The sequence below is a fragment of the Phaethon lepturus genome, unplaced genomic scaffold (genome assembly GCF_000687285.1).
Source record: "Phaethon lepturus isolate BGI_N335 unplaced genomic scaffold, ASM68728v1 scaffold6780, whole genome shotgun sequence".
NCBI classification, from domain to species: domain Eukaryota; kingdom Metazoa; phylum Chordata; class Aves; order Phaethontiformes; family Phaethontidae; genus Phaethon; species Phaethon lepturus.
In genome coordinates this window covers 1-17,307 of record NW_010509818.1, presented here as the reverse complement: position 1 = coordinate 17,307, position 17,307 = coordinate 1, and the positions used below count along the sequence as shown (strand labels likewise).

The window sequence follows — 17,307 nt, the reverse complement described above, 5'->3', positions numbered from 1 at the left end:
AAGGCCACCGGCTCAGCATCGTCCCGCCTCACCCCACTCCAGCTGCAGCCGTGGGAGGAAGCAGCCACGGAAGGGAGGAAGCAGAAGTACCTCCCCGTGCCGCTCCTCCCCTCCACCACGGAGCCCCACGGCTCTCCCAGGTGCAGCATGCACCAGGCTGCAAGCGTTGCTGCCTCGAAAGCTTTCCACTGGTCTTTGCGTGCCGAACCCACATGCTGCCTTGCTGCGGACCATGGCATCTACCCTGGAGAAGTTCATTCATTCTCTGGATCCCAGAGCCCTTCCCAGGGTCCTCCAAATCCAGTCAGGCATCTATTTCCAAGGTGAGCATCCGGTGTTTTCTGGCAGGGCTTTGCAAGTCTACCTTTGACATCCCCATCTACCTTGGGACCGGGACGTGGGGGAGGCAGAGGGAGGATGCTGACAGAGTTGTCTCCCAGCAGTTTCCCACCAGCTGCAATTTTCCCTTTGAAGAACCAGTGTAATGATCAATGGCTTTGGAGACGTCTTTGGCATGGTGTGCATCTGGTCTTCTCCCAGGCAGTGAGGAAGGAGCTATAGTTACTCCTCATTGTACCCTGGAAAGAATCCTGGCATGAGTCATGGATCTGCTTTGCACTCACACAGAGCCATAACACTGCAATTGCAAATCACCTCACAGAGGTTAATTGATTAAACCTAGCTCTGCTCTTCTGGGCTTGGCACGGAGGGGTGCTCTCTGTCTCAGAACTAAAGAACCAGAGCATCTGGAAAGCAACCGTGAGGGACCATAAGGTTTTCCTGAAGTTCTGCCCTTCCTTTGGGGATACTTCAGGTGTGCAACAATACGAAGGGATGGGTATGAGCCAGACAGGAGCATCACAGGGGCAATATTTTGCTGGGTTTTCCTGCAGCAGACCTTTTTATGGTGTTTTTATTGCTGGGTTCTGCTTGTGCACAAAACACAATGGAAACATAGTAAAGACACTTGCACTGGCGGGAGAAGTTCTGCGCTTGGTCAGAGCGTTGACTTTAATGACAGTGAAAACACCATGTCAGGCCCATGTATTAGTCTAGGAAGAGAAAGTTACCTCCCTGCCACTGCAAGGGAAAATTTGGGGTCACACTAGATAAAACAGAAGGGGCTTTATGAAATGAGCTGAAGCCTGCTTCAGCTTCAGCTGTGTGCTTGCTTCAGGATCCACAATATCTCTCTTTACATTAATCTAAACACCCCCATGTTGCTCCATAGTAGGAGGAGAGAGGAGGTGGCTGTCATTTAGCTGTGGCCATGGAAAGTCTGAGCTGCGATCTCGGCACTGTGGCCAGAGCGGGCGGTTCTTCCCTCTGCAAGAACAGCCTCTTGGGGCGGAAAGAAAACAGGAAAGGGCATGCTTAAGCTCTGATGGTGACACAGGGTCCATGTTCTCCTGATTGCCCATCCTAGCTGCTCTGGAAACTGCCTCGTACTGATACACAAAAAAAGGCATTCTGGGAAACAAACTTGGCCAAAATTACCAGAAACTTTTGAAAATATGCTTTTTCTGACCTTTGACATGTAACCTGTTCAAGTTTTACTTTTTAAAATGGCCCATGAACTTGAACTGAATTAAGTTCTTGATAAGGAGGCTACTACCTAAGTGATGAAGAGTGGAATTTAAACTAAAAATGGGCAGATCACCTTCTTAAAGTTGAGTAGCCACCATATTTCACAGAATCACAGAATCACAGAAACACTAGGTTGGAAAGGACCTTCAAGATCATCAAGTCCAACCATTAATCCAGCGCCACCATGTCCCCTAAACCATCTTCCTTCCACACAGCTAGGAAGCAGAGGTAGTATAAATACAAGTTGTATGTATATTTACGTGTATGTACATGTACATGTATATATATGTATGTATATGTGTACACAAAATACCATAAGTTGTATATATATATACAAAGTACTATGATAAAATTATGGTAGCCCAGCTGAGTTCCTGGTCTGCATCCTGCTGCTAGTGGATGGTAAAACTCGTATCAGTACATCTCTGGAGCCAGGGCATTTCAGCTTGTGCTTCCGTTTACTGTGTAAACCTTTCCACACGAGGAGAAAAAAACAGTGGGACCTTAACCCACAGACCATTCTGCAGCAACGTCCTGGCTGTGAGAGAAAAAAGCTGTTATGTGGTGACTGCCTGTAATAAAGGAGCCTGCGCAGCCTTGGGAGAAGGTGGTATGTGCTATAGGGACCCAGGCATGTTTGCACTAAAAGCGAGAGCCCTTGTGCTGCTCTGGTGCTTCTTCAGTCTTCAGCAGCACCACCTCTTCCTGTCCTCTTCTCCCGGTGGCCTCCTCCCAGCTGCACTCATGTGCCCTCCCAGCAGCAGGCTGGGTACAGCACTGACGCACACAGCTCTCCTGCTCATGCAGCGAGCAAGGCTGATACAGATGTGTGCCCTTCCCCTCACCGCTGGCACATCTGCGGACTGCTTGCAGGTACCTAGGAACACCGATGTCCACTAGCAGGCTTGTGTTGTCTCCTCCGTCTCCGTCTTCCTTGCTTCAGAGGAAGCGAGAGACTCTCGAGATGTTGTGCCTGAGAGGTTTGCAGGATCTCGGGCTACAAAAGATCTTCTCAGCCCAGACTCCCCCTTCCTCCCCCTCCCTCCCTCCCTCCCTGAGCTCTCTGTCTGTCTCAGATCTCTCCTGAACATTTTGCTCCCCTCTGTACCTGGCAGCAGGGGTGCACACACTGTTCTGTGATTGCAGTATGATTTATGTTGCATTTTCTGAAGCGAGAGTAGTGCTTCAGAGAGCGCCTGAAGTAGCTCCTGTTATATTGCTAAACAGGAGAGTGGGCCACTTTGTGCACTTCAAATTTCCATTAGGACAACCATTCTTTAGTCCTTCCTCGGGCAGATCCTCTGCCCCCCCAACAACCCTTTTGATTTCTCTTACCGCGTGCCGGACGCCAGCAATCACGTCGTGGGTAATGGCAGGCTATTGGCAGCGAACGTGGGTTTATTGCTATGGTTGCAGGGACCAAATCAGCGCGTTCCTGCACTGATTGTAGTAGCTCCCAACTGGCTGCAGAGTCAGCCTGTTCAGCTGAGTCCTACTTAGATTAGTGGTTTTATGGAGTTGGATTTCATAGGAATCTTTACCCATTCCCAGCACAACATGCAGGTAGTGAAAGAGAAGATTTATTTTTAAAGCATTACATGGGATTGTTTGAAACCGGTCAGTCACAAGGGATGATTAATTTTCTGACGTAAGAATTTAAAATGGCAAGAATTTGTACATATGTACGTGCTATGTATATTCCCCTCTCCACAACCCCAGAAAAAAGTGCAAGGTTTTTTAATGTCAGCTTAACCAGGTATATAAAATGACTAATAGAGTAAATAATGGTCTACTAAATCCGTTAGAGCTGTCACATTGAAGTTGTAGCAGCCAAGCAAAGAAGGCTATAACAATTTATGTGGTAAAAAGACAACAGAATATAATCCTTTCACTGGTCTTCTGTGGTGGACAGTGTGCTATGGGGATGAAACTCTTCATTTACTCTATCTGGAAGCAACATTTTGCACACACTCTCTTAGGTCTAAATGGTTTTACAAATATGGGACTTGCAAATCAGCCTTACTGTTCTTGACAGGTTTTCAGTACCTCTGGAAGCGTAAGGAAAGCATAATGCTGTAAGGATGGATGTATCTTTTTCCATGTGGTGAGGTATTTTTGTTAGAAGCTGCAAAGTCAAGTACCAGGGCAAGAGTGGGAATTTGCTTGCCCTTGGGCAAGGTAAAATCTCTGAAAGATCCCATTCTGCCTTCGTAATTATATAGCATCAAACGCCATCTAGGTCTCTGTTTTCAGACCCAACCCTGCCTGCTGCAGTTCCTGGTGAAGATTAAGTTAAAACATATGCTGTGTGCACCCATTCCACCATTAGTCTCTCTACTGGCCTGTAAAAAATTATGTTCCTGCTGCTATTAGTGGAATTGTCATGTATTTAACTGTAGCTCCCCAAACTGCAAGTGGACAGGACTTTCTAGACCCTGTTTCCATTCAGAATACTTCCAGCTAGAGAAGCTATGGGCAATTGAACTTTTGCTGTTGCTAGTGAATACCACGACCTAGACACCTTTCTGAGGAAGCTGTGTTCCTGCTCACCTCTCTGTTCCTGGCTTGAAGCAGAGAGAAGGGTTTCCCTGGGTTGATGTCAGTGTTTTTCATGCTACACCTGGACTTTGGGGTTGGTTGAAGCCTTACCCAGTTTGTGTCAGGCAGGATAGCCAACATTTGAGGAGCTTGTTCATGCTCTCATGTTCCCAGTCCCCTTTCCCTCCGCCAGTGTGTGGCTGCACAGTCAGAGCCCCAACCTGCCGTCACCATCCATGACTGTCCAACACCATGCAGAGTCGGGAGCATGGGGTTTTGGTAATAGCCCCGCGTTCTTCTAAAGTGCTTTTCATTCATCACACTCAAAGGACTGTACAGAAGTAGAGAAATTATTGTTATTCCTGATTTGAAAACAGGTGAAAGGAGAGGGTGGTTCTGCAAAACTCAAGGATGCCTGTCGGGGCAGTTGTTTTGGACTCTGCGGTCAAACCAGAAACTGGGCTGTTGAATCTCTGAAGGGAATAAGAAGACTGGTTATAAAATGAGAGCAAGTTTGCCAGATACAAATACCTTGGTAATAAGCGTTGATTAGAAGGAACTACAGTGCAGACTGAAGTATGTGACAATTTAATAGCTCATTAAAATATGTTATTAAAAAATTAAACTACTGAAACTCCATTGGAAACTGATTTGATTAATTGAATATCTTTCTTTGAACATTTTAGTAAATATTGATGCTTAGTAAGCTAAGTACTCTATGACCACTGATTTTTACAGATAGCATGCAAGTACAGACTTTCACCTTTATGTTGCAAAAATTAAGTCTGTTTTAATACTGATATAATTATTTTATGGGTAATTAAATTTAATATTCTGCAGGCTTAATTTAACCAGTAGCAGAACAATAAAAAGTGTCGAACTTCAACTGTGAAAAATGTAGAACTGCTCAAAGAACCTATTAGCTTGGTGTTTCTTGCCACTAGCCATGTTCCCTACCTGCAGCCTTCCCATTTTTGCTCTGCCTAAATAGAAATCCCACATTGCCTTTTTTTTTTTTTTTTAATTCCCCTAAAGCTAAGTACACACATCAGCAATGGGATTAGAGTCCCAGGAATTGGGACTTGCCACAATACAGGGAGAGCCGGTAGCTCCTCTCTGCAGTTCTGCTGCTCAAAAGCAGAACGTGCGTTGCGTAAATCGCAGCGCCAGGGCATCTCCCCTTTATGATGGACCCGTGAAACTCATCGGGGAAATTTGTGCTGTGTGCTCTCCTTCTGGGGAGAAGGGACCTTTAAGCCAGCAGCCTCCACCTCTGCAGGTGGGGAGTGCAGTGAAGCAGCGCGCTGTAAACGAAGTGCTCCGCTCTCCGCTCCCTCTCCTGGGGATCTGTGCCAGGTCTCTCTGCGCAGGGAGAAAACGGTGGGAAGAGACAACAGTGGGGTTACATATACATCCCTGGCTAAAGCCCTTCCAGGCCTGAGGGAGTTACAGATGCTCGGTGTTGCCAGGTGGGATGCTCTCTCTGGCTGGCTGCTTGGTGCTCTCCGACAGCGGCGCGAGGGGCGATGCCAAACAAAACCCTTTGCGATTTGCTCCTTTGGTGAATGTGAATAGCTCTATTGCAAAACTCCCTTTGGTGAACTATAAAGAACATGAACATGCTTAGGCTCACGGTTCCTCCTGGCTCTCCTTCGCTGGCTGCATATCCATGCCTGCTTGCCCTCTCTGCAGTTTCAAATTCACCCTTTCTGCTTCTATTACTGGGAAACAGCATTTTCCAGCGTGAGCTTCTGTGAGCCTTCCAGGGGAGTGATGGGTTCTGTTGACCAGCAGCAGAGTGCTGGAACCACTTCCAAAAAGTCCTGTTAACCCTGTAACTGCAGCTATTCAAACTGAATAGAGGAATCCTTGAACACCAAGTCTCAGCTGCCCCAAGTCCTAGTTTAGACAGGAAATCTCTCTCAACACTAATAGTTAGAAAACTATCACGTAGGATGGAATGATTTTTCACTGTTCTTAAGCCAGCCTAGAGGGAACTAGTCCTGATCCCTTATCAGTGTGAAAAGCCAGTGAGTCGATGAAAGCTAGGATATGCAGTCTGTAATATGTGTGAATAAAACAAGCAAGCTGCCTCTTTGGGATTAATAAAGGCACTTTTTCTTATAAAGAGCAACAAGACAATTTAAAGAGGGGCTAAAGCATGGACAGCTTTGAACAGCTTTGATGAAGATAATTAAGGCTGTACTTCTTAGAGGTGGAAGATCAATAAAAATGACCTGCACATTTACTGGGTGGAGTCTGAGTTGAGTGCGTGCCAAAGGGAGTGTTGCACATGAAATGGTAGAAATTTGTGGTACGGGGTTTGCACTTGCTCATTTGTCTCATTTTTTAACAGAGATAGAAGGCAAATCTGTCTGTAAAAATGGAAGCGTCTCTTTCCCCTTGAACATAGTTGTTTCCCTTGCTCTCAGTTCAGCAGTTAGGAGCAGGAGCCCTAGGTACAGCAGGAGTAACAGGTAGTGTGGATTCTCTTTTGTGGTCAGTAGTCAGAGCATGTTGGTAAATTTTCTGTATTAATATGTACCACTGAAACTCTCTTGCACTTGTACAAGCTGCTTCAAAAACATATTTTATTCTGAAGGAGAAGGAAAGTGCCTTTCGGTGAATGCAATATGAGAACAAAACCTGACTTCTATGGGTCAAATATTGCTCATTTTATGCATGCCGCTGCCCTCAATGGGGTGATTCATCCAGATACAGTGAGAAAAACCTGACCCTGGGTAGCTGGTGCTGAGGGCGAACTGTTTCGAGGATCGCCTTGTGGGGATTTTCTTTCTGTGACGTTCAGCTCTGGGCTTCTCTGTGGATGGCACAGGAGGTGGGCAGAATACCCAAATCGCCTGCCTTGTCTCAACGCAGGGGTCAACCCCCCTGCCTTGGCTTGCTGAAGCTGCCCTCGATGTGCCCGTTTCCTGCAGTGGAGAGGGCTCCCCGGCTGCTGTTGCACGTGGGTCTCCAGGGATGCGAGGAGAAAATCTGCAGTAGGAGGAGCCCTGTTTCCCTACATGTGAACCTGCCATCCTGTAAAAATACCAAGACAATTTTCACAGACTTGGGCTCTGGGAAGATAAGGGGACAACTATAGCAGATGACAGAGGAGAGAAGATCCTGGGATAAACATCTCATGATACACAAGCCCATGACCATGCAACGTTTCAGAGTTACAGGGCTTTTGTGGGGTATTTTTTCTTCCAGTGCCTGGTGATCTATGCATGAGGGAACATGGCATTAGCCCAGGTTCCCTGTTTCTGGTTAGCTCCGTTGGGCACACAGTAATGGCACAAGGGGCAGCATGCTGTGATCTCAGTAGGGGAAGATGCTTAAGCACGTTTCCAGCTCTGGGCTTCACCTGTGAAGTGCTCAACACTCCGGTCTGATCCTGCAACTTAATTTAAACAGCCTTCTTAAACCTAGTCCAACAAAGCACAGATTTTCTGTTAAACATACCTTAAGTCAAAGAAATTAATGCTGCAAAGAAAATGAATAAAACTAAATAAATCACGAACAGCTAAAACAGTGACTAATGCTGTTCAAAAAAAGCTTTCGGCAATTCTCTTCACTGCCACAGTAATTCTGACTTGTGTGGGTGAACCCAAACAAAAGGTCAAAGATGTTGCATGTGGAGCTGTGGTTTCACTTGCTCTTTCCATTATTAGTGGGTGCTGCACGCACAAAGCTCTGCTGCCCCATGCAGAGCGTGAGCCCTCTGGATAGATGAGAATCAGAAGAAAGTATTAAAAAAAAAAAGGCTATAAACCTATCAGGAAAGGAATAAATCAGAAACTGCAGAAGTAATTTTTTACAAAATTCCATTATGATTGAAATGGCTTAAAGCACTTGACATTTAAAGTTTGACTTTATATGGCAAAAGATAAATCTCACAGCTTTTGTTTTTTGATGGTTTTATGCTGGCAAAAATCAGACCTTCTGCAGCCTAATTGGGTATGATCACGATAAGATGCCCTCTTTGCACAGAGCCTTTTGATGGAGTTACCTCCATGGCAATTCAGCAGCTGAATTCCTTGGAGGATTTGCGTCCCACACTGACCAAACCTGCAGATTTTTGACGTTAAGGAGAGAAGAGCTGTTACAAAGATCAGTAAGAAGTTGCCCTGTCACTTGATAGAGGATCTTCTACACAAACTCATGCAGCCTTCGTGACTACTGCTAGCTCTGGGCCCCTGGAGCACCACGTGGGCAAGGGGGAGCTGGGCTCACCTGCTCTCGGTGGGTGCACCTCTCGGGGCGGAGGGGGGATGTATAAAAGCCATACAGGCATTTCATACTATTTGCAGCCACTCTCACAGCCTGGGCTTGGAGAGAGAAGCTGGGGCGTGCTTCCTTCATTGCCTGCCATTGCGCGTATGATTTTTATCCTCTTTGTGTCTTCCCCACAAGATGTTAGTTTATTTGAGTTTAGTGGGGAAAACCCAGCACGCTGATTAGCATCTTCGGTGCTCAGGAGAGCTGAGCTGAAAAAAAAGACACCTAACTTCTTACTGACAGAAATTGTTTGCTTTTTCCTACTGCTTAATCAGAGTGTAATATGCTTAAAGTTATTAAGCAAAGCTCTCCTCCCTGCAACTTTAAAATAGACCTCTCTTCTTGCCAAAGAACATAAACTCCGTACAATTGGCTAACCTCCAAATAATGCCCATAAAGAATGATATCTTTTTCATTGACACTAATTATAGATACATTATGCCCTTTGGATTACTTTGGGAGCCTGCAGCAGCCTTAATAAAACTGTGATTCCAGCCGAGCTATGTCGTAAGGGAAAGCAGGCTATTGTGATTCTGGCTGCATGGCTGCACCAGGGAGTCGTGCCTTTATGTGAAAGCAGAACTACTTCACCGGCCCCTGAAACAGAGTCACCCCTGATCCGGGAAGGCAGCACCCATATGGGCAACTGATGACAACATGATAGTGGAGAAAGGAGCACTGGGAAAAGGACATTGGGACAAAATTCTACTCTTTCGGGATATGTCAGATCTTTCATCTCCCTGCAAAGCAGCCAGGTTCCCAGTTCTTTGGATCTTCTTTCAAAGACCGCTCAGCCTGCCAGCTGCAATGAATTCAGTGGGTGCTACTGAGAGATGAAAGGGAGGATTTTTTCCTTTGAGGATTTTTTCCTTCAAGGATTCAGACTCATGCGGCTAGGGAGTCAATGCCTAGTGTGTCTGGCCTGCAAAGTCATTTGTTTTTGTCCAGAGAAAATCTTTGTCTGTGTTAAAAAAAAAAAAAAAAAAACAAGAAAAGAAAAAAAGAATGGGGGATATTTGGAAGTGCTTAGCAGCTCCCTCCCTGTAGCAGACAGACAGTGAGACTGGGAGTCAGCCAGCCTGGGCTTGAGCTCCCGCTCTGCTGAATGGTCCTCTGTGCCACCCTAGTCAAGCTTTTTGTCTTGTTTGGGCTGCGCTCCCTAGCCCTCCTTGCTAAAGTGCCCGGGGGGTGTGTGGCAAAAGGGAGTTACACAGGAGTGACGTATTATTGCCGTTTCGTCATGGACCTGATTTTGAGCTGTACTTCCTATCAGCATCAGTGGAGCGTTCACTCCGAGAGCAGTCACCGAATGGGGCTCTAAGCTGCTGAGAAGAAAAAGGGAAATATTACTGAGATATTTGCTCTTCTACCTTGCATTATAAAGTATTTCTCTCAGTGGCACTGTCATATGGCCTGACATGAAGAATGACATTCTCCATCTCAGGCATTCACTGTATTTATATTTTATATTGTTGTTTTTAATACAGAAAGACTCTTCTTGTACCTATAATGAGAAATAAATCAAATAAAGTGCTCATGTTAGGGAAGATGGGGGTGTGGCTGCTTAGCATTTTAGGAAAGATGGAGAAAAAAGATATTGAACCAATTGTTATGGTTGCTTTGATGTGATCACAGCAGTTGGTAATATGGATTGTCAAACTAGAGATGAGCTTATGAAAGGATATAAATGTGTTTTTTACTGAACAAAGTAACAATTCGGAAAAGGTGGTTTCAAAGGCAACAAGCTCTTTAATTACAGCCTTCCGGGGCATTGTTTGATCACCGTAAATAAGCTACTTTATTCTGGGTTCTGCTAAAATGTTTTTTGCATTATATTGCATATATCTTTCTCAAATCAAAAAGATTCAGTCCTTAAGGTTACTTGATTTACATTTTCAACATCTTATACTTGCTTTGTGGCTCAAGTAGGAAAAACACAGTTACTGTTGTGCAACAACAAATAAATGTACTAAAAGGTCCATTTTAATTTTAATTTTATTTTTCAATATATTGTGTGTGAGGATCCACATCAGTCAGCTGAAGTAAAATCTTTCAGGGTCATGTTGTCACACAGCGGGTATCTTCACAACGTTTTAAGACTAATTATTGTGGCTTTTAAAGGAAAAAAGAATTTTTATTGTCCCTTTTTTGAAAACCATGCCTCCCGCCCTTTTCTCAGCACAAATATTTACTGCAAATGCCTAGATGACAAATCATACAGGTAACATTTTTCTTGTCTGAATGTAATCTTCATTGTACTATTTCAGGCAAACGGCCAAGCAAGGACTGAATTCAGTACTAAGGCAATATGGTTGCAAACAAATATGTAATTACAATCAATACTGTATGTGCAATTTCACCTCCAAAAATGAATCTGTTCTCATGTGGCTGGCAGAGTTTCATTTTTTAATGATTTTTTTTTTATCCTGGTATCATTAAAAATGAGGCTTCTGCAATTACGGTCTCGGTCTGTTAGCCATCCTCCTCCCAGCCTCTCACCCTCATAATCTTTCAACCTCTTGGTCTATTTCAAATGAATCTGATAAAGGAGAAGGTAATTAAAGCCCTACAAGTTGACCATGAAAATGGTCATGTAGGTACATATCTATCTACATATACATCTATCTGTCTATCCACTCATATATATAAGTTTTACTCTGATAAGCTGTAGAATGTTGATCTCTGACTTCCTTAACTGGATGGAAAATGTGGTGGCATACCTCCGTTACTCAGTGCTTATACAAGCAATTTATCCAACTTCTTTTCTGGGATGAAAGGTATCTTCCTATGGCCATGAGTCCTGGGATTCTTGGGCACTCTTCACTTCTACTCCACTAAAAGCTTTCCTCTTTTCTAGAAAACTTAAAGCATCCTTCCTAGCAGCTTAATGCCCTTTCCCTTCTTGATGATGCCAAAACCCATGTCTTTTCTTTCTTCCATTTTTTTTAATTCAAGAAGGGGTTCACCTTCCTTGGTATTATTACAAAGCATTGTCTTTGCTAGTAGATTATGTACCCATGTAACAGTTTATTTCTTTGACGGTAAGACAACCAGCTCCCTTGATTTTATCTTTTTAAAAAATTTTAATTAAAACCATGACTTTTTTTTTTAGATTTTAATTTTCATCTCACTTTTTCCTAAAACTGATGCTTTTAGATGAATGATCAATTTGTTTTCCACAACAATGTTATGTTTTGGAATTCTCAGCATTCTCCTGGAGAAAACTGGCGGCTCATGGCTTAGACAGATGTACTCTTCACTCGGTAAAGAACTGGCTGGACGGCCGAGCCCAGAGAGTTGTGGTGAATGGTGTTAAATCCGTCTGGCGGGCGGTCACAAGCGGTGTTCCCCAGGGCTCGGTTCTGGGGCCGGTCTTGTTCAATATCTTTATCGATGATCTGGATGAGGGGATCGAGTGCTCCCTCAGGAAGTTTGCAGATGACACCAAGTTGGGTGAGAGTGTTGATCTGCTGGAGGGTAGGAGGGCTCTGCAGAGGGATCTGGACCGGCTGGATCGATGGGCTGAGGTCAGCTGTATGAGGTTTAACAAGGCCAAGTGCCGAGTCCTGCACTTGGCTCACAACAACCCCATGCAACGCTACAGGCTTGGGGAGGAGTGGCTGGAGAGCTGCCCGTCAGAAAGGGACCTGGGGGTGCTGGTCAACAGCCGGCTGAATACGAGCCCAGGTGTGCCCAGGTGGCCAAGAAGGCCAACAGTGTCCTGGCCTGTATCAGAACGAGTGTGGCCAGCAGGAGTAGGGAAGTGATTGTGCCCCTGTACTCGGCACTGGTGAGGCCGCACCTTGAATCCTGTGTTCAGTTTTGGGGCCCTCACTACAAGAAGGACATTGAGGTGCTGGAGTGTGACCAGATAAGGGCAACGAAGCTGGTGAGGGGTCTGGAGCACAAGTCTTATGAGGAGCGGCTGAGGGAACTGGGGTTGTTCAGTCTGGAGAAGAGGAGGCTCTCTACAAGAAAGAGACCTTATTGCTCTCTACAGCTACCTGAAAGGGGGATGTGGCGACAAGGGTGTTGGTCTCTTCTCCCAAGTAACTAGTGATAGGATAAGAAGAAATGGCCTCAAGTTGCACCAGAGGAGGTTTAGATTAGGTGTTAGGAAAAATTTCTTCACCGAGAGAGTGGTCAAGCATTGGAACAGGCTCCTCAGGGAGGTGGCGGAGTGACCATCTCTGGAAGTATTCAAAAAACATGTAGATCTGGCACTTCAGGACATGGTTTAGGAGACATGGTGGCGTTAGATTAATGGTTAGACTTGATGATCTTGAAGGTCCTTTCCAACCTTAGTAATTCTGTGATTCTGTGATTCTGTGTTTTGTTCTGATGAAAGACTCTGAGAATTAAGGTGCTGTGACAGCCCTATGTGTCTCTTCTGTGCACACTCTTTTGTGGCTTTCAGTCTGGCATTTACAATCCATCTTTTTTCTGAATGCATCTTGGCCCTTGATGTTCCAAACAGAGCCTGCAGGTCCATGCAATGCTTTTTGTAGGCTCCAGCTTGAACTCCATATGCTTGTCTGCCTCAGGTACTTTCTCTCTTTTATGAGTGTGGATTTTCTTTCCTTGTGTATTTTACCCTTTTTTTATCATGTTTTAGATTTTCTGCCATCTTTACAGTGCCAGGCCACTGCTTACCCTGTTTAGGTTGTTGTCTGCATTTCTCATGTTTTGCATTTTGTTTGCTTTGTCAAAGGCTGATTTTTGTGTGATCCAATCATCTGTTTTTGAGTGTTTGGCAGAGCTAGTCTCTTTTCACGGATATTGCCAGATTGGATCTTCAGCCTTGGACCTGTCACTAACTGATCAGTGTTTTCACTGATTCACACAATTTATGCTTTTTATTTTGTGATGGATGGCAGGACTTCTCAAACTCTCTGTAGTACAGTGGTAGCTAAGCTTTTGTGCTTGAGGAGAAGCAAACCTGATAAAAGTAGTAAGTCCTTCAGAACCAGCCATGATCAGAAACTGGGCCCTCCCCTGACTCCTTTCTTTATTTCTTGGTGGCACCACTCTGCTGTGGATATAGACTGAAGTAGTAGTTAGATCTTCTTCAGTCACACCATTTTTTTGAGAGGTTCAGCCTCTTAACTGCTCCATTCTCCCCCTCAGGGCCATTGCTTGGTTCGCTCTTCTCCAGCTACCATGTTATTTGGAAATCAGCCACAGCCAGCGAGGCCACCGAACCTGCACGGCTTGGTGCCCATGTGCATATGGAGCAGCACTGCCCGCTCGCGGGTGCACAGCCCGTCCTGGCTCCATCAAGGGGCACGCTTGCAAAGGCTGCCTAGTAGAGATGAAAGCAAATGTGCCCAAAGCCCATAATTAGTCCGTGTAGTTACTTTCATATATTAAATTGTTTCTAGGGGTCTATTTTCAAGTGAGGTAATCTGGAGAAGCTGGATCTGAATCTGCACTGAAGAAAAAAAAAAGCCTCTATAAGCCACGAGTTCCCATTTTGAGTAGGTTTTTGCAAATATTTGTTCAGAGGTGAGAATATTGGAATTCTTTGCTCATCTTTCCATGTTTCTATAATGCAGAGCTCATCACCCTGGGTCCTCTGGGATTCCGTCTATCTAATAATATCATGGTTGCTTGTGATCTCTACTGTGTCTGATGGGAGGAGTGAGGTGGTTCAACACAAAAGGAGTATTACCCTCTTCACGGCTGCTCAATCTTTCTCGCTCTCTCAGTCTAATATGAAATAAGTATTGCACATACACTTTTCTGACTGTCATAAAGTATCCTGTGGAGCTCAGCTAAAGCAATGAGAGCTATGATAACTCCTCATGTGTTTATTGGAGCAGCAGCCAACCTACTGATGGCAGCTGTAGCAATATCCAGTGGAGACATCTGAGTTAGTCAATGCTGAATTGCTCAGGGACTAAAGGGAGAGCAAACAGCTATGCGCTATCTTTACAAGAAGAAAACCAGATTGTTCTTTTTTAGTTAAAGGGCAGCAGCTCTATTGGTCTTCTGCTTTGTACCAGGTTGGTTTAAAGGATGCATAAACAGCATGTCCTTTCACCTGACTGTAGTTGATATTTGTGTGGCACTATAATCCAGAATATCTCTGTGCTAATCACCATCCTGGTGTGCAACAGAAAGGCGGTAGCCTGCTGGGAGAGTTTAGAGCCTGAGTACAACAGCCCCCCTGATCCTATGTAGTACTCTCAGCAAGGGAAACCAGGCAATGTTGTCACATCCAGCCTGCTGAAAACATCTGCCACGTGATTTTTAATTTTTTTTTTTTTTTAAACCTAGATTCTTCTGCATAGGGTTAAAAATGTACATCAGTACCTGCCTTCTTCAGGGGAGCAGTTGGGGATTTCCTGGTGTCCATCTCAATTGTGAGAGCATTGCACAAGGAACAGACAGGTTTGCCTGGACATGTCTTCACAACAGATTAAACTTAACCAGTTGTTCAGTGTTACTCTTGTTCATCCTCCTGTCCTGACACAAACCCGTTGTTCTGTGGTGCTCTACTGAGGCTTTGCGTTTAGGCTAGAACCAGAGCAGTCTATGCTCAGGGTGGGCTCCCAGTGACTTCCAGTGAGGTGATAGCCAAGTGCTTGTCACCTGCAAGTGCTGGAGCAGAGTTGATAAATCTATCCCAGACTCAGGAAGGGATGCTTATTAGCCCAGGCTATGGTCATGACTGGCATTGATCCTGAGAGCATTATGAAAATCACTTGGCTAATAGTTGCATTCTGATACAACACCTGGCAAAAAAAAATTTTAAAAATTCTTTCCCTCCCTCCCAACTGCAAGGAGAGCTGTGGAGTAGAGAATGTCACTTTCTGTGCGAGTTCTGCAGGCAATGGCAATATTTCAGTACAGGCCATCTCAATTATTAATTGCTACTGTATAGCCTGAGGTCAGGTTTTAAATATCTCCCATTGCCTGAGACCATTCTGGTTACCTTGGTTAAAAAGAAAAAAAAAAAAAAGAAAAAGAAAATACTACTTTAAACTGAACAAGAGGCAAGAAAGGGCTATTAGAGGGATGGTGGGACGGAAAATCTGTCTTCTCAGAGGAGATAAAGAGAATTTGTTTCTTCTAGATTTTTGTCAAAAATGTGACCAGACAAGGGCAAAATTAACCTTGCAAACCCTTTGAGGAAGGAAGAAATGGAAATGAGAAAAAAAAGTATTTTAAGTAGCAGACAGTGTTAGTAGCAGAGCAAATGAATACACTCACCATGGATTGGGAGTGGAAATGAGAATAAGCTTTCTCACCACGAGGGGGGAAATGAAATTCTGAGATGGGATTCCAGAAAGAGTACTTCCACCTCACTTCAGGTCAGAGCTCGGTAAATTGTTGGAAGGAACTGCACAGCATCAGAAGAACATCTGATGTTCTGTGCTCAATGTAATTCTGTCTACAAATGGAACTGAAAGAAAACTTAATCAGCATGTGTCTGCTGCATTGCCTATATATATAATTAATTAATCCCATGCCTCAAAGCTTCTACTTATCTTCAGGGATCAGGAGGAATTTTCCTTCTTCTGCATAACTTGGCTTTTGTTTTGGTTTGCTTTATTCTTCCCCACTGCCCCCACTTATGAAACAGCAGAGAATGACCACAGCAAGAATGGAGAAGGGAGGGTGTTTTTGGCAAGGCAAACTGCAGTTCCAGGTTTTGCTGAGGAAGCTCTGAAACACTTGGTTAAATTGCCTTGTTCCTGCTCTCAAACTCCTGAACATCACAGACAAAAAGGCATTTTTTCCTGCCGGGTCAGAATCAGTAGGCTCGTTTCAGCATGGGGCAGGGATTACCACTGTTAATTTGCCATCTTTCCAATTTCTTCAGGTTTTCTGTTACTTCAGAAAACTCAAATGCTGGTTGCACTTTGACGTCTCCTGGACTCTCCCTAGGCACCTTCTAGGATCTATGGTTTTTTGCCTTCTGCTGTAGTCTGTTGATCCTATGGGATATGCTATGCCCTGTACCGTGCAGAGGGACCTTTCCTGCCCAGGCTCCACTGCCTGCTGATTTCAGGAGGTAGCTCCTGATGACCCGGGTGATCCCATGTCCTGTGTCCTTCCGTTCTGGTCCCACTTGGAAATGCCGGTTCTTCAGATCTTCTTCTCCTTGCACGCACCTAAGAACAGTGTACAAGTAGAGCTAGTCTAGAGATCACTGAAGTCACAAGATGGATTTTTGTGTGACACTAAGGAAGAAAATGAAAATTAGGTTGGTTATTGCAGGATAAATATAATTTCATATAAATTATTTTAAGTATTTTTGCTTTCATTCAAAGAGGTAAAGAAAATTGACAAAGTGAGAAAAAGCTGAATAACGCTTTTCTTTCCTTTTGTATTTCTTTTCAGGCTCCATCTATGAAATGTTTGGAAACGAATGCTGCCTGTCAACAGGAGAAGTCATTAAAGTTATTGGCTTCAAAATTAATAAGCTCATAGCAAGTATCTGTGAGAATAATGAAGTCAGCCAGTTTTCAGCCAAAGTGGAATTACCACTAAATTTTCCTGGTATAGTATTTCATGAATGCATGTTTTTGAGGAATGATAACCATGAGTAATCACTTTCGTTCATTTTATTGATTTGCTGTCTTGATTGGTATTTATTTGAGGTTACAACTCAGCTGTCAAGGATACAATTTTATCAGATGGCACAAGACACAATCAATTCATTTTTAAATTTCAACTCTTAAAGTTCTTTTTCAAGCCTGGATAGAAATTATTAATGTTATAATGTTTGGTAGCAATGGTTTCTATACTTGAGGTCACTCAGTGTAAGAATTATTACCAAAATCTTTTCAGTTACTTATGACTTTGCCAGACTTTGTCTGAGCTGAAACCTTGCTGTGTGCTCAGACTGTAATTTGTTTACTATTACTATATTTTTTCTTTTATTATATA

The 17,307-nt window shown here is 44.1% G+C and overlaps 1 protein-coding gene across 1 annotated transcript; it reads left to right on the top strand.

The window, feature by feature from the left end:
* Positions 1 to 232: 232 nt before the first annotated feature.
* LOC104620664 (protein THEMIS-like) lies at positions 233 to 16,917 on the top strand (the record flags this gene model as incomplete). Its single annotated transcript, XM_010286990.1, has 2 exons — positions 233 to 323; positions 16,759 to 16,917. Coding segments are annotated over exons 1-2 (250 nt in total), but the record flags the coding sequence as incomplete, so codon positions are not given.
* Positions 16,918 to 17,307: the final 390 nt, after the last annotated feature.